The 24,923-nt window shown below is 38.6% G+C and overlaps 2 protein-coding genes and 1 pseudogene across 2 annotated transcripts; all 3 read left to right on the top strand.

Moving 5' to 3' along the window:
* The first annotated feature begins 9,410 nt into the window (after nt 1–9,410).
* Nucleotides 9,411–10,477, top strand: LOC149008136 (protein LURP-one-related 10-like). The gene is made up of 3 exons (XM_089165445.1): nt 9,411–9,686; nt 9,784–10,011; nt 10,108–10,477. Exons 1-3 carry the CDS (start codon nt 9,438–9,440, stop codon nt 10,279–10,281), a joined length of 651 nt encoding a protein of 216 aa, XP_089021571.1. The 5' UTR covers nt 9,411–9,437; the 3' UTR covers nt 10,282–10,477.
* A 5,551-nt stretch (nt 10,478–16,028) lies between these two features.
* On the top strand, nt 16,029–17,225 carry LOC149008135 (protein LURP-one-related 10-like). The gene is made up of 3 exons (XM_089165444.1): nt 16,029–16,307; nt 16,400–16,630; nt 16,727–17,225. The coding sequence occupies exons 1-3, from the start codon at nt 16,059–16,061 to the stop codon at nt 16,856–16,858; spliced, it is 612 nt and encodes a 203-aa protein (XP_089021570.1). The 5' UTR covers nt 16,029–16,058; the 3' UTR covers nt 16,859–17,225.
* Nucleotides 17,226–21,974: 4,749 nt separating this feature from the next.
* LOC149008134 (protein LURP-one-related 10 pseudogene) lies at nt 21,975–22,834 on the top strand (annotated as a pseudogene).
* The last annotated feature ends 2,089 nt before the right edge of the window (nt 22,835–24,923 follow it).

Here is a 24,923-nt window from a genome sequence, read left to right as displayed (position 1 = left end):
CCGTTAAATATTTCTATAAAACCCCAAACAATCCATAACTGAAAAAATCTTTTTAACTTAAATCACAAATTACCTTCAGTGAATCGAGATAATTAGAGCGAACTTATAAAGGAATTGAGTATGGAGAAATCAACAATTACGATTTACTTACCACGTTGTGCTAATTGGATGGCAACAATTGGATGACAGCTACCTTTGATGCTACAAAGGATTTGAGCCCGAAGAGAAGAGAACACTGAGAAGAGAGAGAGAAATGGGGAGGAGAGAGACATAGATAGAACATGTAAGGTAGTGAAGACTTCAGAGGCAGTGAGAAGCAAGGCTGCCAATAAAACTCCGTTGACCCAGCCCAGCCTAAACCCACCCCAAGCCTGCTCCGATCCAGTTTGATTTTTTCAACTCGAAGGATAGGCTTGGATTACAAAATAATGAACCCTAACAAGGTCGGGTCAGATTTAGCCCTCAGGCTACACCTGGCCTAGCCCAATGTGACCTTATGCTAGTTTAATTTAATTGTATTAAAGTGGTTAGTGTGGTCGATTCTACCAAGTGGCAATATTCTCATCCATTTTGTTTCCACTAAAATTAGCATCAGGAAGATGATTTGGTATGTGGTTATTTCCTACACTGTAATCTGGATTATTAGAAAATCCTTCACAATATCTAGAAAGAGTTTGATATTCGTGTTTTGTGATGAATCTTTATTGATCTCTATGCGAGAACTCCAGTGATTTTTCTGTGAGTACACTCTTTTCTTGTGGGGGTTGGTGAGTTGGGCAGATGAATTTTCTTAGAGCCTGTTTGGTTACATGAATCTAGAGATTTCAAATCTCTGGATTCACAATTCTAAGTTTTATGCCCGTTTGGTTGTGAAAATCTCTGGATTCATGAAATCTAGAGATTCACCTTTTTACACTAAAAATGTGAATCTCTAGATTTATAGGTATGGAATGAAATCCAGAGATTTCATTGCTACTATAAAAACGCTAAATATTTGCCCATTCACAAAAATCACGTTGACCAAATAGTTTTTTAGGATGAATCCACCGATTTAATTTCACAACCAAACAGTTAATTTTATGAATTATGACTCCATAGATTTGAAATCTCTAGATATTTGAAATCTCCAGACTCATGTAACCAAATAGGCCCTTAATTAATGCCTGTTGAATCCTTGAATCTCCTAGACTAGAAAGCAAAGGCATAATCATCAACTTGAGATGAGGTACTTTTAAAGGTGATGTTGTTCTTTTGGGATTCATCATCCCCAAAGATCACCTAATATGTTATGATAGAGAGATCCAATGAGATCCCTTGTCTCCTTAGGGAGTCAAAAAACTAAAGTTCAATAGACTACTGATTTCTCAATTCCGAAGCTATATGATTACAGCAAAAGGTTGGAAATGCTACCTACTGAGTCTGATTCTCCTATCCTAAATAGCATATTTTTAGTTTTTACATGCCTCCATCATTGAAGATCACCGACAATCAAATCAAATGGGTTATATTACTAATCCTATTAAATATTTAAGTAGAACTCTTGTTGTTGCCATCTTTTTCCAGTACGGGATATGTTCTCTAGACAAGGGTGGGTGAACTAATATGTGATATATAATGTCATAACCCTTGTACACAAATACACATTCATGACTAATAATAGTGTACCCATTGTACCAAAAATATAATGGTGTAACATAGGGGTGCATAAATCATATTTCAATTAGTCCTCCTAGTGCTCTAGTAATAAAGTAGAATATGTGACTCTAAATGATAGACAAAAGCCGTACTTATTGTCCATATGATTATGTATGATCAAATTGAAAAACTAAACTTTCTACTATGACTAACAAGTTTAACTCCTAAGAACCCTAATTTCCTAAGTAGAATATTATAGCTAAACTCAAAACCTTGAAAACTCCTATTGAGAAACAAAAACCTTAAATTGACAAGTTGAATTCTTAACAAGTCAAAGCCTAAATTGAAACATAAAAGTCTAATCTTAAAGTTCCAAATCCCAAATCTAAAAAACCTGAAACTGTTTGAACCTCTAACCTAAAATTGTAATTCCCATCCCTACATAAAAATTACCCGATAAAAAAGTGATAAATGGACAATCTCTAACGAGCAAAGCCCAAACCCTAAAAGCTCAACCCAAGCCTAACTCCTAATTGTGAATCTAATCAAACATCCTCTACACATAACCCAATACTTCAATCCAAATATGAAGCATAACCTGAAAACCATATTTTTCTGTCTACCAGTTTAGTTTATCTTTCCAGTTTTGGATTTTTTTTTTGTTGATTCTTCCCAAATTTTGTTTTTTAGTTCCAATTTTGATATTTTAAATGTATTTTCCAATTTGGTTTTGATTCATTCTTTCAAATTTGACATTTTTCCCAAAATTTGTTTTTGTTTCCAATTTTGATATTTTAAGTGTATTCCCCCAATTTGGCTTTTTATTCATATTTTTAAAAAAAAATTTGTAATAATTTTTCCAAGACTTTTAATCCATTTCAAGTTTTAGTTTGTAAAATTGTGGAAAATGTTGCAGGATGGCAATGTGAATTTATAAGCAGAATGTCTTATTAGAGCGCATTCCCTGATAAGAGAAGGGAATTAGATAGAAGGGAAAAATTTTGGCAACTTCCCAATATAAATCTGACTAGAAGATAACTATTTTTACAGGACTTTCCAATAGGTGCCTTCAGGAGTTGTTGTTGCAAGATATGTTGAACACATATGTCGAATTAGTCCAAAAGTGCAAAAATCCTTGATGCTTGACAAGGATAAGCAAAGGCTGCCAATAAGGAGCAGAAGGTCCTTGAATAAGGGCAAGGTTCGAAAGGAAAAAATAATGATCAAGGAAGCAGGAGACGATCCAATTGGAGGTAGAGTTCCTCCGACCATTACGAGTATACACCCTTGAATGCTCGACGATCAAAGATTTTAGTGTAGATCAAGGATCGGGACATACTGAGATGCCCACCCATGATTGTATCCAAGCATGAGGAAAGAAATATGAATAAGCACTGTCGATTCTACGGGGATTATGGGCATTAGACTAATGATTGCAGACACTTGAAGGCATATATTGAGTGGTTGATAACCCAAGGGCATCTAGCCAGCTACGTGAATGGCAGGAGAGAAAAAAAAAGAGAACGGTTAGACAACCAAGATTGTAGACCAAAGACTTCCAATACAAAAAATGGAAAGGAAGTAGTCAGGCAAGCCAGTCTCTGATCCTCACGATATTTGGAGAATCAGAGCCGGAATTCTTAAGAGAGCTGAATGCAAAGTCAAAGTTCGTGAGATCGAGAGAAGCAATCAGGAAAAGAAAGAGGCCAAGCTCACACGAAGCCATCACGTTTACCGAAGAAGATGAAAGAGGATCTGTACCCCCCACAATGACGCGATTTGGTAAAAGTCCAAATTGGTTGTCGGGAGGTTTATCGAGTATTAGTGGATCTTGGTCCTATACGGATCTACTATCCTTTGAAGCTTACCAAAAATTAAAGATGGATGATGACCTGATGGAGCCAAGCTCAACACATTTGTACGGTTTTGTAGGGTCCTCGATGTTGGCAGAAGGAACAGTGCAACTAGATTTAATAATCAGGACATATCCAAGAGAGGCTATTTTCAAGTTGTGAAGCTGCAACAAAGTTGCAATACTACAACTTAACCAAGTCAAGCATCAAGAACCCAAGTGGAAAAACCTTTGCTTAAAACTTCCAAAGAAGTTCAGTTAGAACAGATGGATCAAGATGCTCATCAGTCCAGCAAGTCACATGGTTTTTGCTTATTTAGGAACACACACTAATCTATTTTAACAGTTATACGAACATGCCAAACTTGCGAGACTAAGATTGGCACAAATGTCATTCCAAATTAAAAACTAACACCTCAATACCTATTTATTCTCCTCTCTCTTCTCTCTCATGTTTTCTTCATATTTATTCTCTAATCTTTCTATAAACGTGGGTTAAAGGAAATTTTTGAAAAAAAATCTTATTAAATATTCAAATTGTCATTCCTATTTATAAACTAAATCCTCAATCCCTATTTATTCTCTCCTCTTTTCTTCCTATTTATTCTCTTCCCTTTCTACAAGTGGCGTGGGTTAAGGAAAAATTGGAAAAAAATCTTCTCCACAATTAGATACTTTTCTCAATTTATTATATATATATATATATATATATATATATTTCATTATTATTCTTTTTATTTGATTTTATATTATCTTCTCCTTTATATTTTGTCATTTGATTTTATATTATAAATAAAATGTCAGTACGCTTAAACTACCATTTGGTTTGTATCTCGGAACTTAAAAAACTTAAAATTGGTTTTGCATTTCCTCTCAAAGAAAATTTTGGTTTGCCCGCGTCGCACAACCAAAAGTCTAGGCCCAAAAAACATATCCCTAACCTTCAACAAATCCTAAATTGTATACATTCTATTTATACACTAAAATGTATTCCCTACCATCAATGTAAAACCTAAAACCTATGTCCCAAACTCAAAGCCGACAGCCCCCTAGTTCGCAACAATAAATGCAGACATTAAACAATAAACCCACTTGTTATGCCTGCATCCTAATGCTTTATAGACCAGCATCACAAACCTTGAAACCCGAACTCACAAACTCAAAAACCATATTTAAAGGAATCATGTAATCCAAACAAAGTGTAAGCTGAACCTTCACCCAACTTTGAATCACTCACTCCCAAATTAAAACTTATAGCCTAATTCCTCTACTATATTCCTAGCAGTACCCAACCCTAAGTTTAAATCTTAATCTTCAAAGAGCCCAAAACCCAAATTCGAATAACCCTCCATAACTAAACCCCAAATAACAAACATAAAACCACCAAAAAAGATTTGGTCCAAGTCAAAGTAATTATATATGTTGAATTTTAAAGTCAAGTATATCTAAACTCTAAATCTAGAATCTTTTAAAACTCAACATGAAACTCAAAAGTTGAAAGCCAAATGAAAAATAGGAACCCTAAATGAACCCTAGATCTCGAAAATCTACAACCTAATGTTAATCTTAAACCTAAACCAAAAGTTCAACCTTAAACCACAATGCCATGGTTGTGAGTGTCAAGAACTATCCTTGAGTTGCCTACTAATCTCCCTCCTCAGGGAGTAACTCGTATGTCTACTTTAGAGCTTGTCCAACAAGTTGGCGTACAGCTAAAAATGTTTGAGACAAAGGGTTCCTTCCAGTCAATGGTGAACCAATGGAGTTAGCTTCTTCCTTCATCCGTTCCAACCATTGTTTTGCCTGAGATAGTGAATCCTTCCCCTATCAATCTAAATGACAGGGCCCAAGGAGAAGAAGCAAACGTGCTTCATGCTCAACAAGAAAAATGCAAGGGCATGGGGAAGGTCCAAGCTGTAGACGAAGGATCACATCAATCTATCTTTGAAAGAGTAGGGTCTTGTACAGATAGACATTCCTTCCCTGGAGTTAGTGCACAACTACTACAGATTTCAAAACCTAGAAGAACGTTCAGAGGAGCGTTCATTCTACTGAACAAGTCACGATCTACGATTCTAACATAGATTCGAGACTCAAAAGATTCAAGGTTACTGAAAACCCATGGAAGGCTACATGCATGCCCCCCAAGGTGGGGCTGACATGTCAAAATACTACCATTACCACAAAAACAGAGAGCATCACACAAATGACTGCCGCATGTTGAAAGTGGAAATTAAAGAGCTGATTGCCAAATGGCATTATGCTAGCATGTGAGGGCAACTCACTGTGGTGGGGTCTCACTTTCGCCGAAGAGGCGCAATAGAACTCCTCCACATGATAGGACTGATTCAAGAGGAAGGCTTTTGTGGCGTCTAGGGACAAGAGCCTTCCTAGAATGAACGCAATATTTGGAAGGCCCACTCCCGAGTCATTAAGGCAAATAAAGCAAAGAAAATGTGTCATAGGCGCTGTTGAGCCCTCTATAGTGACATGCTTTATTCAAAGTGAACTAATCACTTATGCAGTAAAGGAGCTCGACAATGGACTTATCCCTCCTAAGGATGCCATTGCAACCAAGGTATGTTGGCTAAACTCAAAGTAAATAAAGTCACTATTGATACCGGATCATCAGCAGATACTATGTCTCTGGATGCTTTCCGCTCCTTTAGGATCGACCAGGAGACGTTCCAACCAACCGTAGCCTAGTTGTATGGCCCCCCAAGAAGTTCCACTCCTATAGGAGGAAGCGCTCAGTCAGATGTGACTATGAGAACTTCTCCCGACAAGTAACTTTGCCCATCACACTTACGGTCGCGTGCAACTTGTCGGCTTACAGTATCCCATGGGGTCACTCAGCGTTGGCGGCGATCGGAGTTATTATCTCCCCAGATACGTGATATTGAAATTTCCAACCACTGAGGGCATTGGAGTATGCAAGACTAATTAGAGACAGTCTAGGACATGTCATCTTAACTTCATCAAAAAACAACCAACATCTCTACTTGCAGGAATCACTCTCATGTCAAGTTACATGATGATAGGAGTAAGAGCCTGATGCAACGAGGAGAACCTACTAATAAATCTCCGAAAGTTCACTTGAGTCTCACTCATCCTGAACGTGGAACCAATATGGGTTTGGAGCGGCAAAAGACCCTTAAGCAGGAATTAACGACCTTCTTGACTAAAGGTGCAAGTGTCTTACGTGGCACGCAGAGGATACGCTAGATACCAATCGCAATAATGTTACACACCACTTGTGGATTTGCGGGGGGGCTGTCCCAATGATCCAAGGGGGGAAGAGACAGGCGATTCGGCTAGAATTTGAAAAGCTCCCCAGGGCGTGGGGTGTTGAACTTCCCGGCCACATATTCCGAACTAGGTTGACAGACTCTCTTCGTTGATGGAGTCAGCAACACTGCTGGAAGTAGAGCGGGCCTGATGCTACAACGTCCCAATGGTTTTGTCATCCACTATGCCTTGCGCTTCACCTTTACAGCCACAAGTGATGTAGCAGGATATGAAGCACTACTGGTAGGTCTCCGCCTGGCTAACGGTCTGTGTGTTAAATGGCATAATACCTTGCTAAAGCAAACATGTGAAAGGCCAACTTCACTCAGTGGGAGTTTATTCAAATCCCATGGGAGGAGAATGCGAATGCTGACATCTTGGCCAAATTGGCTTTAGCCTGTTTTGAAGATATAAAAGCTTCAGTTTAACAAGAAATCCTTAAAGAACCAAGTATTGAGGCTTGGGAAATGATGGAAATTGAAGAATCAAAGCCTTCTTGGATGGAGGAATTGGTTGCTTACTTAAAGTACGACCAACCTCCAGAAGGTCAAGCCCATGCTCGCATTGTCAAAAGAAGAGTATCAAAGTTCACTCTGAACAAAATCATCTACAAAAGGGTTGCAGTGCTATATCCCTAGTGCGATGGCCAAGTGGGGGTCACTAATCTTACCTTACCGGATGACATCAAAAGGCGTTTGGAGGAAGGTCATAAACAATGGGTAGAGGTGCTATCTCATATCTTTTGAGGTTTATAGGACTTCATCACGAACGCCAAATGGGGAAAACTCCTTTCAAATTGTCCTATTGGCATTAGCTCCTACAAAAGTGTCAGGTGGATCGCTATGGTCATCGCACTTTGGTGAGGCAGCAGATGAAGAAGGGCTTTAGGCGAAGTTGGAGCTCATTGATGAAGTTCGATAAGTTGCATTCTACCGAAATGTGACTTATCGAAAGAAGGAGGCTAGATGCTATAACTCTAGAGTATGCTACAAGATTGTTCAGCAAGGAGATCTGGTCCTCTGATAGGCTAACTTCTCAATCCCTAGACCAAGGAATAAGTTATTTCCTGGATGGGAAGGCCCCTACCTTGTGGTACGTGAGCTCCAACTGGAAACTTACAAGCTCAAAGATATGGGACTGATAGAAAGCTTGCTCATGTATGGAATGCTGAACATCTAAAGAAATTCTACCTACGAATAAAACACATCACAAGACAAGTAAGAATTACTAACTCATACAAATAACTAAGTGTTTGCCTTCTTTGGTGATTACTCCTCATAAGGGGGGAGCACGTTCCTTGAGGACTCCACACGAAAGCCCACACTTAGTCATTTCTCAAGCTACTTATGCGCACTTCTTCGGGAGAATGTTTACACTGGTAACTTCTCCTAAGAGCCTACACACAGTCTTTTTTCTGAGAAGTTTGTTAAAGTATGTATTATCAGTGTGATGCTGCCAAAAGCCCATACTTGGCGTATTCTGTAAGAAAAAAATGATGCAAATTCATCAATCTTTGGTTTTGGAAAGTGAAGATGGGTGAAGGGAGCATGTCTTCACCCATCTCTGAAACTAACGGATTATTGAAGGATAATTTTGTAACTCAGGCTAAGGTTAAAATAGTAATATATACAATATGCCTGACTAACTGAGGGTTAGTTCGGGCATTTTGAAAAATATGTAGATGGCATGTAATCAGTTAAGAGATGGCTCTTAATGGTAGGGAGCAATAATAAAAATAAGTAAATTATAGGGTTTGATTAGTATTTTTAAAAAATATAGAGGATAAGATAATAGTAGTTAAGATATATTACAACAGGACATGAGTAGTTAAGATATATTACAATAGGACATGAGTAGTTATCCCTTGATAATTTTATTTTAGTTATGGGTCAGGTTAAACACAAGCTGTAAAATCCACCCAAAGAAAAGTCTTGATCACCTCCCCATCAAAGGTGAATTAATGTGCTCCATTATGTTTATGAATCACATATAGTGGTGGGGTTTATTTTTAAATATTGAATAGTAACAGAAAAACAACATGATTAGCTCCAAAGTAGTCGCTCGATTTTCTAATGGATAAAATTAGTTAAAACTGAGTTTGAGTTTACAAAATTAATCAGAATGGTGATTTTTCATCTCCTTTGAATATTTTTACCGTTAAAATAACACATATCGATGTATTAGACAACCACGCTAGTAATGAGGAGAAAAGAAGAAAAAAAACAAAAAGATTGAAGTTACAAGAAGAAAATGATGGTTGTTTGATATGTCAGTATTATTAGTATTACGGGTAAACATGATTAAAGAAGATGAAAAATCATTCTCTTAGCTCATTTTAATTTTTAATTACTTTTGTTAATCGAAACATTGAATAATTATTTTTGTTATTATTATATAAAAGTATGTTTGGGTCCTATATGGCGCCTTCCCTTTTTAGGTCGTTTCCCGCCAAAAATTCCGATGATTACGTGTACGGCACCGGTGTCTTTCGCACGGCGACTGATTCGTTAGTTGAGCAGTCAATATATTATAAATTTTGGCACCGCCTGCCTCAGAGAAGTTGACTGGAGAATTTTCTAGTCTTTATAAATTCTCATTTTCTTCATTCCTGTTCTGTGACGTTTTCAAACAGAAACCCAGAGAATCTCCGGCCGCCGTGACCATGGCTGAGTCCTCCAACAATCTACCACTCATCAATCCGATCACCGTCGTCGGACCTCAATTCTGTGCTCCCTACCCTATTGAACTCAACATCGTTAAGCAGGTTTTATCCCTTGGAGCAGGCAATTTTTCAGTCGCCGACGTCAACGGCAACTTCATCTTCAAAGTAAAGGGTAGCCTCTTTAGTCTTCACCAGCGTCGTTTTCTTCTCGATGCCAATGGAAATCCCCTTCTCTCTATGCAAATAAAGGTTCTCATCTGAAACTGTCTTCAAATTCATACAGATATCTTGAAGTTTAATTTAATTCATTTTATATTAAGAGTGTTTTTTTCATTCTTTATATCAGATATTTAGTTTACACTCGAGATGGAAAGTGTTCAGAGGAGATAGCAGTGACCCAAAAGATTTGTTATTTACTGTAAAGAGATCTTCTTTGTTCCAGTTTAAAACTCAACTTGACGTCTTCTTGGCTAATAATATCAGACAGGAAATTTGTGATTTCAAGATCAAAGGGAGTTGGTTACAGAGATCTTGCAAGATATATACTGGAGACCCTTCTAATGTTATCGCCCAAGTAAGCAAAAATTAGTTGGTAATCTTAATTGATTTTGTTGAGCAATAAATATTAGAATAGATTATTGATAGAAGGAATTAATTGATTGATGTGCAGATGCATAAGAAATTTACAGCACAAAGCTTCTTCTTTGGAAAGGATGATTTTATGGTGACTGTGTATCCAAATGTTGATTATGCATTCGTTGTTGCTCTCATTGTTATTCTAGACGCCATCAATGAATCAAGTAAGGAAGGATCAAACTCTGGTGGAGCAGGAGGGGCAACATGAGCTAGAGGAAGTAGAAAAGTAAAATTCTTTTGTAATTCTCATTATGATTCTAGACTCAAAATTGAGGGTAAATAGAAGATTAGAAGTTGAGATAGAAATAACGAGTAACTAACATGCAAGAGTTCTTGGAGAAATTTTCTCCTGTAATTTTATGTGGTTGTCATTTGTATATAAATTTTTTATTTTATTAATGTAAGATGGTCATGCTGCCTGCACGATGGTAGCAATTTTTTATATAAAAGCGCCTTAAAACTAAAGAGGTCTCAGATTTAAGCCTCTATTCATATGCATCCTCTCATTCCTCTACCTAGCTTATGGGCTTTTGATCCTTGTGACTGAATTGATGGGTCCTTTTTTTTGTATCATATGGGATTTTATTTTATATATTGGGGATGGAGGTATTACATAATGCAAAGTAAGTGACGCTTGTCCTTAACCCCAAAGAGATTTGAACTTAGGTGTTGATTTTTTAGCAACTAAACCATCTTTCAAAATTTGAACCTTAATCTCCTAACACGGGATTTAATATAATGGAGTTTTCTCTTTGTTTTACCATTTATATACATTAGAAGTTAAAATTACATTCTTTAATAGAGCTAAAAGCAATTCAAAGATTTTGGGGCTCTCTTTCTATTGGTTATGTTTAACTGCTGGACAATTTCATTGGAAGTCTTCTAAATAGGTTGTAATTATTTTTTTATGGGTTTAGAAAATGGGGCCGGTCAGGCTTATTGAAACTATGTTATTATAATTTTAAAATTTTAATTTAGCTTTGATTTTAGTCTTAAACCTACAAAGCTGAGTTAGTTAAGCCAAGTCAAACACTTAATTTTGACCTTTACTCTAACAATATCTTTCACCAAAAAATAGTAAAACAACGTAGGAATTCACATGGTTATCAAAAATTTCGAGTAGCCGCCAGGCAATGCTAGGCCAAACTTTGAACCTGGATACGCCAAGTCAACTTTCAACCTAACCCAAGCAGCGGCTGCCGCAAATAAAAATCCCCAAATCCATCACTGCAACTTACCGCTTTTCAATCTCGCCGGATTCTCAAACCTATTTCTAGGGAATACCAAAGGTGGAGTTCTGTATATCGTCATGCTGTTGGAAGAGCTTCATCTCATTGGGTTCAGATTGTCCGATTTTGGTGGCATTACGACCGATTATTTCAGCCATTATGAGTGAACGGAGAGTCTATTGGGTGGTGGTGAGTAGATAGAAAACTTAGAGCCGCCACAAATTTAGTTTGTGAGTTCGTTTACCAGATAGCAACACTCTTTTACGGAGTGCTTATGAAATCTTGTCTTCAAGCTCAAGAAGGTAATGGGTTTTAAATTTTAACTTACAAATCTTTGAATTGGCGTCATTCCCTCCTCCCTCTTCATTTTATTAAGCATTCATCGCTCCCAACAAGATCCCTTTCTTCTTGGTCATAGTAGATTTGATCTCTCGTCACCTCCTCTATCTAATCTCAATCAATTTATCTCCTCATACAACAAAACCCTTCTTTCTCTTGCAACTTGAATTAACTATCCACTTGGACCTCATCGCCACCTCCACTGCCACTGACAGATTCATTCGGTTATTCTCCCATGTTTAGGTGACGCCGAGGATGAAGAAGAGCAAAAGAATAGGGCTCCGGTCTAGATTTGGGAGGTTCAAACCTTAAACAAGAGGAAATCCATCGATGGAAACGACACCTTCGCCATGGAGCGGGTGAGATCTCAACTCGAAAGTGAATAGGAGAACAAAAATTATCCAAAAATTTCCCCCTTTTTCATTTTCCAATAAATCGATTGATTGCTTGATTGATACGTTATTCAATGTCTCAAAAAAAAGTGAGATCCAAAATTAATTAAATTTACATAGAAAGAGGAAATGTCTCTTAAATTTCAATGTTAAATTGAAACCCACACCCACAGTCGTTGGAAATTGAAGGGAAGGAGAAGAAGAAACGTCAAGTATATGCCTGGTCCTAGAGGACAGATAAGAAGACCATATACCTGGTCCTAGAGGACAAAGAACTATTTCGATAATACTCTTGAGCATTTTCCAAGAGCTGGCGATAGTCTTTTGATCCAAGGAGAAGCTCTCTGAAGTACCCACATTGCTCTAAGCTCTTTCTGAACGCATCACGCGCGGTGCTCCCCATCAACTCCGACCCTTCACGACGCCTCTATTGATAAATCATCTCGAATCCACAAGCGATCTTCATCCCCAGATCCGCTTCCATATAAGCAGAAGTATCCGCTCTAGGAGGAGGAGGCATGAGTTAACACTTGGGAGCCTGGAACGTCTGCTGTAATAACTGTGCATACATGGCCCGACACCAACGAACGACGAACAAGCAGACACCACCAAAAACCCCACCGAGGAACCAGAAGAGAAAGAGAGAGAAACAAGCCAGAACAAGCCCGAAGAGAGAACAAAAAAGGAGGCAACGAAACAGGGAGAACAACAGGACAGAGGACCCGGGAGGGAACCGAAACGAGGGACGAACACGGGGGCCGACGCGAGCCGCCAAACACGGAGCCACGCGCGGGAGAGACGCGCGACGGGAAGGAGGAACAGCAAACACAACCCAAGCAAGCACCCGAAAACGAGGCGCACGCCACACCGACGGAAAAGGGAGGGACCGACCGACAAGCCCACACGGAAACCGACACGGAAGAGAAGAGGAGGGGGCAGACGAGGCCACGGGGAGGAGACGAGAGGAAGCAGGCCAAGAGAACAGAAAAGGAGCAAACACAACAAAAAGGAGAAAGGGAACCCAAAAAAGGACGAGCGGAAACCCGAAGACAGAACGGAGGAGGAAGAAAGACAGGAACGGAGACACCGACCGGGAGCAGGACCAGGAAGAAAGAAACCGCGAAGAAAACAAACAAGGGACACGCCCACAACAGGACCGGCAGGCAGGAGAGGGGAGAACCGGAGAGGCAACAAGGGGGGGAGACAGGGAAGACCGGACGCAAGGCACGAGGAAGAACCCCACCGCACACAGGACCAGCAAAGGGACACAAGGGAGAAGGAGAGGGGGCCCCACAAACACCAAAGAGCAAGCCCCGAAACAGGGGAAGAGAAGGGGAGGACGGGGCAGAAGGGACAAGAAACACAAGCGGAGGCACAGCCGCACAAAGGAAAAGCCGAAAAAGGGAACCAGCAAAGCAAAAGGACGGCCAGCCCACGGAACGAGAAGGAACAGGGGAGAACAAAGAGGCGGAGCGAAAGGCAAAGACGGAGGACGGAAAAGCAAACAAAAAAGGGGCAAACGGGGGGCAACGGAAAGACAAGACCAGGAAGACACACAGCCAACAAGACAGGGGACAGACCAAGAGGGCACGAGGAGGAGAAAAGAAAGGAAAACAAGCCCAAAAGAGGGAACCAAAGCCGAAAAACAAACCAAAAGGAGGGGGAGGAAGACAAAGAAGAGAAGCACAACCAGGAACAGGAACAGGAAAGAAGAAGGCCAAGCAAGCCCAAGGGGGAAGAAACGGGGGCCAAGAAGAGGAACAAAGCACAAGAAGGGGAGGAGACAAACACCGACAGCAGAACGAACCCGAGAGGAAAAGAGGGGAAGAAAGGCAGAGGACACAGGGAGCAACCAACAAAGGAAGAGAAGGGGGACGAGAAAGCCCAAACAGGAACCACAGAAACCAGGAGAGAGACAGAAGCGGGGGGCCAAAGAGAAGGGAAAAACAACAAGAGCCAAACCACCACCGAGGACAGGGCAAACGACAAAAGGGACAGGGCCCACCACCCACACCCCACCGAAGCAGAGAGGGGGAAAGCAGGGGCACAAGGCCCAACAGAGAGCGAAACAGAAAGGAGAGGGAGAGACGCAAAGAAGGGGCCCACCCCACCCGGGAAACAGGGCCACAAGCAAACCAAGAGGAAAAGAAGAAAGAAGGAAAAGCAAGAAGGAGAAAAAGGAAAGAACAAAAGGGAGAAGCCAAACCAAGCCGAAGGACCCGAGAGGGAGGAAAGAGAAAGGAGAGAAAAAGCAGACAGATCAGAGAGACACGATAAAGGACGGTCAACGAAACCAGGGTTAGCAAATTAACATATGGAATCAAGTACGGCGGACCTTCAACGGCCAGTGAAATCAAACAAGGCTCATGCTTCAAGACCTGCGCCACAGAAACCGGAACCCTAACCCTAACTGTATGCATATTCGACACTGCTCTCCCCGGACACGTAGAAATTCTGTTCTTCAGAGCCAACTGCATAGAGTCCGGTCCGAGCCTCCCCGCTATCAGTGGACAAAAAACATAATGACTCAGACAGGCTCGGATTCGAAGGGAACCTTTTTCTGGGAATTATGTGAAGTTCCCCCTGCCTTACGAAAACTCTATTCAAACTGTTATCCGGCTTAATCCAGCGGGGGAGAGAGAAAGTTGCTTCGATGAGAAGAAACTCACCGTCGTTATCCCAAACACGAACTGAAACGGACGGGATTCTGCGAGTAATCTCCAAGAGGAGAAAACAACGAACCATTCGTCTTCCAGGTTATCACCATACCTGGTTTTGCCGTGAAGGTGAGGGATTTGATTGGAGCAGACACAGTTCGAAGTAGGAGCACAGGAGATGGAGAGATTGAAGAGCAACGGACAGATAAGCTCTCAACTTCTTCTTAGACTAACACTGCGCTTCACACCAACAGGACAAAAATTAGCATCTCCTCATGAAAGTCGATATGGTAAACCTCTGTTTCACTTATTCCTTCAAAATCTTGTTCTTTTCAGAGGAAGTTCTCAATTATGCTCTTGGATTCTTCTGTTCAATGGATTTGTTAGTGTTGCTGATTGTTTTCCTGAACCATTTTGTACTGCCACTGTTACATCTAATTACATTAGTTTTCGAGAAAACTACGAAAGTAGTTCCTTTTCCAACCCACTTTGGTTGGGAGAGGATTAATCAATGTTTTCAGAAGGGTTATAAGATGTGCCGTGCACTAATCATGCTTCACTTTATCAAGATGAACAAGAGATGGCAATGATATTTGGTTTCGACACTGCTTACAAAGTTCAATTGCATATGAAAGTTCAGTTTGTATGTGCTTTAGATTTTTTGCATTAGCTTTTATTCATACTTGTGGTCTGTTATGTTCTAATTCACATGGGGAAGGGATTTGCTGCTACGCTTTGTGGCCCGTGTGGGTGGAAGTGCATGTGGCAATCCAAGGGAAGGGATGTTACAGTTACTTCACCATCCCATGTCAGGTGTAGGAGGCACTGCCAGGGTTGTTTGTTTTCCCTTGATAACTTGGGTATTGGGCATGGGGATCATCAAATGTGCTGAACAAATTCTGTTTTTCCATTTTTTAAAGTAAATCATCGATCGGAGATAAACAACATTGAAGATGTGAAATGCATTGCGTTGACTATGTTTTTATAGTTTAAGATACCTCAAAGCTCATGTTTTTTCTAAGATATTACTTCTTTACAAAGAAAAAAAAAAGAGTATTGGATGATCTATATATATAGATAGATAGAGAGATGAATTCACTCATTGGTGGGTCCCACATGGCGCTTTCCTTTCCAGGGAGCCCGTCGTTTCCTGAAAAAAATCCCAATGATAACGTGTACGGTACCTGTGTCTTTCGCACGGCGACTGATTCGTTATTTGAGCAGTCAAAATATTTATAAATTCTGGCACCGCCTGCCTCAGCGAAGTTGACTGGAGATTTTTCTAGTCTTTATAAATTCTCATTTTCTTCATTCCTGTTCTGTGACGTTTTCAAACAGAAACCCAGAGAATCTCCGGCCGCCGTGACCATGGCTGAGTCCTCCAACAATCAACCACTCATCAATCCGATCAACGTCGTCGGACCTCAATTCTGTGCTCCCTACCCTATAGAACTCAAAATCGCTAAGAAGGTTTTATCCGTTGGAGCTGGCAATTTTTCAGTCGCCGACGTCAACGGCAACTTCATCTTCAAAGTAAAGGGTAGCCCCTTCAGTCTTCACCGGCGTTGTTTTCTTCTCGATGCCAATGAAAATCCCCTTCTCTCTATGCAAATGAAGGTTCTTATCTGAAACTGTCTTCAAATTCATACATATATCTTGAATTTTTAATTCATTTTAATTAAGAGTGTTTTTTTCATTCTTTATGTCAGCTATTTTGCTTACACTCGAGATGGAAAGTGTTCAGAGGAGATAGCAGTGACCCAAAAGATTTGTTATTTACTGTAAAGAGATCATCTTTGTTCCAGATTAAAACTCAACTTGATGTGTTCTTGGCTAATAATATCAGACAGGAAATTTGTGATTTCAAGATCAAAGGGATCGGTAGGTTACAGAGATCTTGGAAGATATATACTGGAGACTCTTCTAATGTTATCGCCCAAGTAAGCAAAAATTAGTTGGTACTCTTAATTGATATTGTTGAGTAATAAATATTAGAATAGATTATTGATAGAAGGAATTAATTGATTGATGTGCAGATGCATCAGAAATCTATTGCTTTCGCTTTTGAAAAGGACGACTTTATGGTGACTGTGTATCCAAATGTTGATTATGCATTCGTTGTTGCTCTCACTGTTATTTTTGACGCCTTCAATGAATCAAGTGATTGAGGAACACATTCTGGTGGAGCAGGAGGGGCAACATGAAAGTCTTTTGTAATTCTCGTTATGATTCTAGACTCAAAATTGAGGGTAAATAGAAGATTAGAAATTGAGATATAGAAATAACGAGTAACTAATATGCAAGAGTTCTTGGAGAATTTTTCTCCTGTAATTTTTATGTGGTTTTCATATGTATATAATTTTTTTTATTTTATTAATGTAAAATTGTATTAATTAATTTCTAAATTGCGTGAGATCATATTTGTTTTAAAAGATATTAAGGACATAGATTTTTTTGATTAGTATGTACTGTTATTTGGTCATGCTGCTTGTTTGATGGTAGCAATCTCTTATATAAAAGCCATAAAACCAAAGAGGTCTTTAGATATAAGCTTCTATTCGTATGCATCATCTCCTTCCTCTACCTAGAGTTTATGGGCTTCTGACCTTTGTGACTGGATTGATAGGTTCTCCTTTTTTTGTATCATAGGCGATTTTATTTTATATATTGGGAATGGAAGTATTATATAATATAAGGTCGGCGACGCTTGTCTAGCCCCAAAGAGATTTGAACTCCTAGCTTCCTATTTAAAGGTGTTGGTTTTTTAACAACTAAACCACCTTTCAGAATTTGAACCTTAACCTCCTAACAGGGGATTTAATATGTTGGAGTTTTCTCTTTGTTTTTCGTTTTTATGTACATTATAAGCTAGAATTACATTCTTTAATGGAGCCTAAAAGCAATTCAAAGATTTTGGGGCTCTCTTTATATGGGTTATGTTTAATTTAGCTTTGATTTTAGTCTTAAACTTATAAAACTGAGTTGGGTTAAGCCAAGTCAAACACTTAATTCTGACCTTTACTCTAACAATATCCTTCACCAAAAAATAGTAAAACAACGTAGGAATTCACATCGTTTTCCTTTGTTTGATTATCAAAAATATCTTATTCGACGGTAGTAAGCTGCTAGGCAAGGCTAGGCCAAAATTTGAACCTGGATTCGCCAAGTCAACTTTCACGCTTTTGCTTCAATGCAACGGTTGCACGTGCAGCCGTACTTTCACCTTAATCTGAGCCGTTTAATTCAACGGTTTTGATGTTCAATGGTGTACGGCTGCACATTCAGCCGTTGGCTACACCTGCAGCCGTTGCACCCAAGCAAAGCCCCAACTTTCAACCTAACCCTAGCTAGTGCCAAAATTTTGAACCTAGATTCTTTAGGACTCGTGGTTGGGTTTGCGCCATTAGGGCCAAATTGTGCCAAATATGGTTGGGTTTTTTGAAGTCATGTAACCCTGAACACTGTAATATAACCTTGACCTTAACTATAGATCAAGTTGGATAACTTAAAATCAGCTTGTATTCAAAACTGGACGGGTTAGTGAAGGAACAGGAACCCCCACAACCCCCCAGAGGAAGGCAGGGCAAGAATCCAACGGCACCCAACAAACAGAGTTAAATAAAACAAAGATGGGGGTAAAAAAAAAGTAGGAATGGGAACGTTGGATTACAAAGCCACAGGCACAACCAGAGGGAAGGGAAGAGGGAAAGGAAACGACGAGGAACCGAGGAAGGGGGGGGAGGGATCCACATCCCGACCTCCACAATTTGTCCTCAAGGATGGCCAGGGCATGAATCCAAGGTATCTAATTTAAACTAAATTTGAATTCAACCCACTCAAAATTTGAATTATTTAATTCTAGTTTGTTGGGTAACCTTAGATTACTTAAATGCACTGGCCAACCTATGAGGGAATTACAGGGAATTGTAGGAAAAAGAATTAGAGAGGATGTGGATCCTAGGGGAAGGGGGATCCACATCCTCTGTAATTCCTTTTCCTATATTTTCTTTCTAAGAGTATGCCATGTGGCATTAAGTAATCCAACGGTCACCCAATTCAAACTAAAGTTATGCATAAATAAAATTCAAATTTAGTTTGACTTGGGTAACCATTGGATTACTTAATGCCACATGGCACAATCCTAGGAGGGAATTGTAGGGAATGGAATTACAGAGGATGTGAATCCGGGGGGAGAGGGGGACTATTACATAAAGCACCGTCTTTTTACCAAGAATAAAGGTGGGATGGGAAAAAGTGGTGGGAAAAAATTTGAAAAAATAAAATTTTCCCTGAATTTTTGAATGTGAGGCTTGTTTGATTTACTGGGTAGAAAAGTTGCAGATTGCTGATGTTGCATGCTAATTTTTTCATCCCATGCATTTTTAAAGCTTTATAAAATATGTGAGATTTTGTGAAAAAATATGAAAAATAATAAAGTACAACTCACATTTTATACTTTTTTCACAAAATTCCTTCTTTTTTGCCCCATTACATATGGATGAGCAGCAGCTTTTGGAAGTAGTTCTTCCTTCAAGCTCTCTTCTTGATCAAGTGGAGGGTGACTCTCTCCGTCGTAAGCCTAGTCGCACGAGAAAAAATAAGAAGGTTAAAACAAACTGATGTTAATATACCCTAGATAGCATTGATAAGGAGAGAACTTGATTTAGAGGATGATGGTCGCTCTCGTTTCAGATTTTGATTCATTATCTACGACTATGTGAGTTGGATCTAGCGAGGTTGGTGTATTTGGAGGCAACTGATGTTGTGGGTTTGAGGAATGACACTTTGATAGCATGTTTGTAATTTTTCTTTTCGTTTTTTTTAATACAAATGACGCTTTTAGCGAAAAACATATGGGACTAACAAATTTTTTTTTTTCTCCCCACTTTCACATGAAATTTCATTAATAAATTATGTCGATCATTGCCAACTTAGCTAATTCCTTAACGTCTGCTTAAAACACTCTTAGGCTTTGTACAAAAGTAGGGTGGGGGGAGGAAGGGGAGGGGGAATTCTTTAACATATAATATTTTCGCTATGTCCTACATTTTTAATTTAATATAATATAATACACCATAGGTGGTCTTGTCCCAGGGTGCAAAGGAATGAGCTCGATTCCTATATTCCTCCAAAACGAAGGTGACGTTGTAGCAGATGATGTAGGTTGCTCCACCGCTTTCCCACATGTGAGCTAACAGTTCAACCATCTCAGCAACAAGAAGAGGTTTATAACCCAACACCTTACCGAATAGCACGCTCTTGCTTCTCTTGTGGGGAAGATGCCGAGTAACAGAGCCTTCAATCGAAGCCACACCATGCATGACTAGAGAAGCACCAGTAAGCCGCAACAACTTCCTTCCCCATTTCATCGCCAGCAATATGGATTCGCCCCCTTCATCTATGAACTTCCAAGGATGCCGGAAGATGAAGTAGGTTTTGAGAGAGCACACGACAAACAAGATGAGCCAGGACACCCCCATTAAGGAACCTGCGGCGAAGGGCAGTAGAAAAGAAGAAGGTAAAAAGAAGAGCTTTGGACAGAAACGAGAGAGTGAAGACAAAAAGAAAGTCAGCGTTTGGGTTTTCTAAATGCAGAGAAGGAGATGTCATCGAGTTTCGGAGGTTGCCAAAACCACCAAAACCCCAACATATGGTCTAAATTTTGGTGATATTTGACTTAGGTTTCATTGGATTTCATACTTATTAGTTATTACTTTATTAGTTCATTTAAAAAAAAAAAAATTAATGAAGACAATGCAATGTGAGAGATTAAGGATAAGACAAGTAGATGAATTTTGAATGCTTGTAGATAAGACAAGGTGAGATAGTAAGGACCATACAAGTAACGTGAAAAACAAGTTGAGTGTGTACATGAGCTACATTGAGCCACGTTAAAATATTCAAGACCACACAGTCAGTAGATGAAAATTAGACTTATAAAGTTTCTTCCAAGTTGATGGTTTTGGGTGATGAGAATGGGCACATGGAGGAACGAGTGAAGAGAGAGTGGAAAGATGTAACTCAAAGTACTTAATGATCGGGCAATGAGTATGGAAGGGAAGAGGATGAATTTCTTTGTCTTCTATCAATGGTTGTGTCGCTCTAGAACTCTTGGTTGGCCCTCATTGTCACAATATAAGCTCCTACGGAAGCAATCATAGACGATTTTTTTTTTAAATATAAGGGAGCTTTTTATTATATAGAATGGAAGGAGATATTACATATATCATTGGAGAGATAGGGGTGTCAATAAAACCCTATTGACCCTATCCATCCCAAAACCCACCCTTAGCCCGACCAAATTCCAGCCCGATTTCTTTAACCCGAAGGGTGAGCTTGGGTTGCAAAACAATGAGCCCTAACACAATTTGGTTGTGTTCGGGTTTAGCCCTTGGGCAACCCAACCCTATATTAGTTTCATTTAATTAAAATTTTACTTTAAAGTTATTTAATACTAGCATAAAATATTAATATAGAGTTAATAACTCTGATGATCTTTAACAAGGAGGGTTGTGGTTGATTCTACTTAGAGACAATATAATTATTCAATTTTTTTTTCTTCTAATAATTAAGGTTAGGGTTAGTGTTAATTAGGGTAACTTGACCTTATCAAGGTTAATCAACGCAAGTTAGGTTTGGTCGGGTCCTGTCAGGATAGGGTTAGGATTGTAGGATGAGAGTTTTAAAATCGGGATTGCTGCTAAAAAAAAAAAAAAAAAAAAAAATAAAATCGTGATAGAATTAAATTTTACTTGAATTTTAATTTCAGTTTCTAGAATAGGATTAGAATAGGATTAAACGATGACACCCTTATGGAAAAAATCTAACACCATGAGCCTTCCCAATAAGAAGTACAAATGTCATCCCCGACCGAGTAACCTCGCGATAATAATTAGTCTCAAAATGTTGATGATGATGAAACCGATGACTATTCAAAGATGAATGTCTTTGTTGGATTGTTGTCAATTGCATCTTGGATTCATGCAAGCCTTGTTCGCATTGGATATCTTGTAAATGGCGGTGGCGTGGGAAGGCTGAAGACTCAAGACTGAAAACTGTCCATTGGAGACATTCGAGTCTCCTATATCCAGAATGATGTGTACGAAAAAAATGTTATTTTTGACCGAAATGTTGTCACATATATATTGGATACTGAGAGATTCAAAGATATGATTAAATCTAGAGCTGCCGACTAAAGAATATCTGGTCTCTATAAATTCTAACCATTTGCTTCATTTCTATTCTATCACACTTTCAGATAGAAACCTCCCGTTCTTCGCCGTAACCATGGCTGAGATCTCTAACAATCCACCACTCATCAACCCAATCGCCGTCGTTGGCTCTCAGTTTTGTGCTACCCACCCAGTAGATCTCACCATCTCGAAGGTCTCATCCTTCGGAGCAAATAACTTTTCAGTTGCAGACGTTGACGGCAACATCATCTTTAAAATGAAAGCTTCCAACTTTAGTCTTCACCAACGTCGTGTTCTTCATGATCCCAACGACGTTCCCCTTCTCTTTATGCAAGCAAAGGTCCCATCTGAAACTTCTTTTGAAGTTATAACGAATAATTTTTTTTTCCCTTCATCTGGATTGGATTTCTATAGTTTCAAATCATTTTATGTAACAGTATTTTGATTTTATTCTTAATTTTCATCAGGTAATGAGTTTGCATTCAAGATGGAAAGTGTACAGGGGAGATAGCAGTGACCGAAAAGATCTCTTATTTACTGTAAAGCAGTCTTCTTGGTTTCAGCTCAAGATTCAACTCGATGTGTTCTTGGCTGGAAACACGAAAGAAGAAGTTTGTGATTTCAAGATCAAAGGAAATTGGTCAGAGAGATCCTGCAAGATCTATGTTGGAGAATCCTCTAATCTCATAGCCCAAGTGAGTAAAAATGGTTTTTCTGTGATTAATTAATAATTTAGCTTTTGTTAAGTAATTATTATTAGGATAGATGAATGATAGAAGAAATTTGATTGATGGGCAGATGCATAGAAAATCTACTCATATTTTTTCTGGGAAAGAGAATTTCATGGTGACGGTGTATCCAAATGTCGACTATGCATTCGTTGTTACCCTCATTTTTATTCTCAATGAGATCTGCGAATCATACGATGCAGCTGTTGCCAGTGTTGTGTGAAGAAATTGGAGGGAAAAAAATACAATCCTATAGTAATTCTTGTTAGTGTTGTATTTGAAGAACATTTCTTCTACGTTGTATTGTTCTCATATGTAAATATTATTTTAATAAATATAAATTTTTTAATTAATCTATAAATTACATCCAATCATTTTTTTGGAAAAATTTCAGATACTTCATGATAATTGGCAAGAAGCACGAAAGCCCCACGAACTATAACAGATTAGCAGTGAACTTCCAAAATGTCTCTTTAAGTCATGATTAGATGATTTTATAGTTATTCGTATATTACACTTAATCTTTTGTAATTTTACAATGTTACCCTAGTAAAATGGAATACCAAATTTCATGTTCTTTCTTCCTCCATGAGTAGGGCAGAGCAAAGAATCAACATTTGGGAGGGAAGCACAATGACCCTTTTATCCACTGCCTTTACCTTTTTTTTTCATTTGGGGGAGGGGAAGGGGGACAAATGTTGATATTTCACACTACAAGAGAGTTAAAAGACCAAATAAATAGAGAGAAAAAAAGGGCCTAAATGGGCTTATCTGAAAAAATGGAAGATGATATATAATATTACAACCAAGGGTTCGGTCGTGGATCCTTCTAACTAATTAGGCACAGCTTGTTTGCAAAAGTGGGGTGGAAAAAAATGATGAAAAAAATAATAGCAAATTGCATTAGCACCCCAAAATAGAGGTCTTAAAGCACTGACACCCCACTTTATGTTTGAAAAGCATAGAGATCCCAAAATTGGATTTTCATTGGATATATTTGTCCAATTTTTCACTGAAAATAGTTAAATCATTGTTTACTTTTAAAAATATTCCTATAATAAATAGTGTTTGAAAGATTTTCAGCGAAAAATTAGACAAATATATTCAATAAAAATCCAATTTTAAGGTCTTTGTGCTTTTTAAACATAAAATGGGGTGTCAATGCTTAAGGCCTCTATTTTTGGGTACTAGTGCAATTTGCTTACAAATAAACATGTGAGACCTACATGTAATGGAGTGGTGGAACAAGAAAAGAAAGGAAAAAAATTTAGTGAACAAATTTTAAATGTTGGTTTTACTTTATTGTTTTTTTATATTTTTTTCACAGAATTTCACCTATTTTGTAGGACTTTAAAAAGAGATGGACAGGAACTTCATCTGCGATCTTTCTCATCGCTGTTGAACCCAACAAGTTATACTTTGGATTTTGTGGAAATATTTACTTTTTCAAACTTTTTTCTACTTTACCTCGATTCCAGCAAACAAACGTTGCTTTAGTAATTTTAATAGAGAAAGGGTTACTGTCAATTTGGCATAGTTTAAAGTGTCTTGTTTTTCACCAATTATTTTCGAATGTTATCCATTTTTTATTTTTAAAACAAAATCTTACTTGTATATATAAGATATGGGTTAACTTATACATTGTTTTAAAAGATAGTAAGACAATAGATGTATTCGGTATATGCTCTTCTTCATAGAGCCCCATCAAGTATAATTTTATTGATGGCAAACTTGTTAAAGATCGAGGGAAATTTGTTCTGTGAAGGTTCTGGTAGTTACTGTATTCTGATTCTGAAAGCTTAAAAAGCAGTCCTTGATATGGGGATGAAAACAGACTATGATGTATTATTGTTGATTTAGGGAAGAAACAGACGAGCAAAAAATATTATTTCAAGGAAAAGGAGATGGAGAAATGAGAAAAAAAGAACAAGAAAGGGGATAATAGAAGGTGAACCAGTAGAGTTGTATCAATCAATCCCAATCATTTTAAGATAGATGCCGTCTAATCAGTTGGAATATTCTTTTGGGAATGCCGTCTAATCCTCCCCAAACCCATTGGATTATCTCCTTAATTCTTTATCCTTATCAAAGCCTTTTCATTAAGGTTACGTTTGTTTGCAAAGGTGGATGAAAAAAAAAAATTAGAAAAAAAAAACATGTGGGCCCCATGTGTAGTGGGGGTGAGGGAGAAGGAAAGGAAATGAGAGGGTTTTGTAGAAAAGTGATAGTGGTAAGTCTCACTTTTTACTTTTATCAACTTTTCCACAAAGTCCCACCAAAGGAAATGAGAGGGTTTTGTAGAAAAGTGATAG

The sequence above is a fragment of the Hakea prostrata genome, chromosome 8 (genome assembly GCF_041222555.1).
Source record: "Hakea prostrata isolate BN-2017 chromosome 8, UWA_Hpros_2, whole genome shotgun sequence".
Taxonomy (NCBI): Eukaryota; Viridiplantae; Streptophyta; class Magnoliopsida; order Proteales; family Proteaceae; genus Hakea; species Hakea prostrata.
Note: the sequence above shows the minus strand (reverse complement) of the source record. Positions and strands in the feature narration are given on the sequence as shown.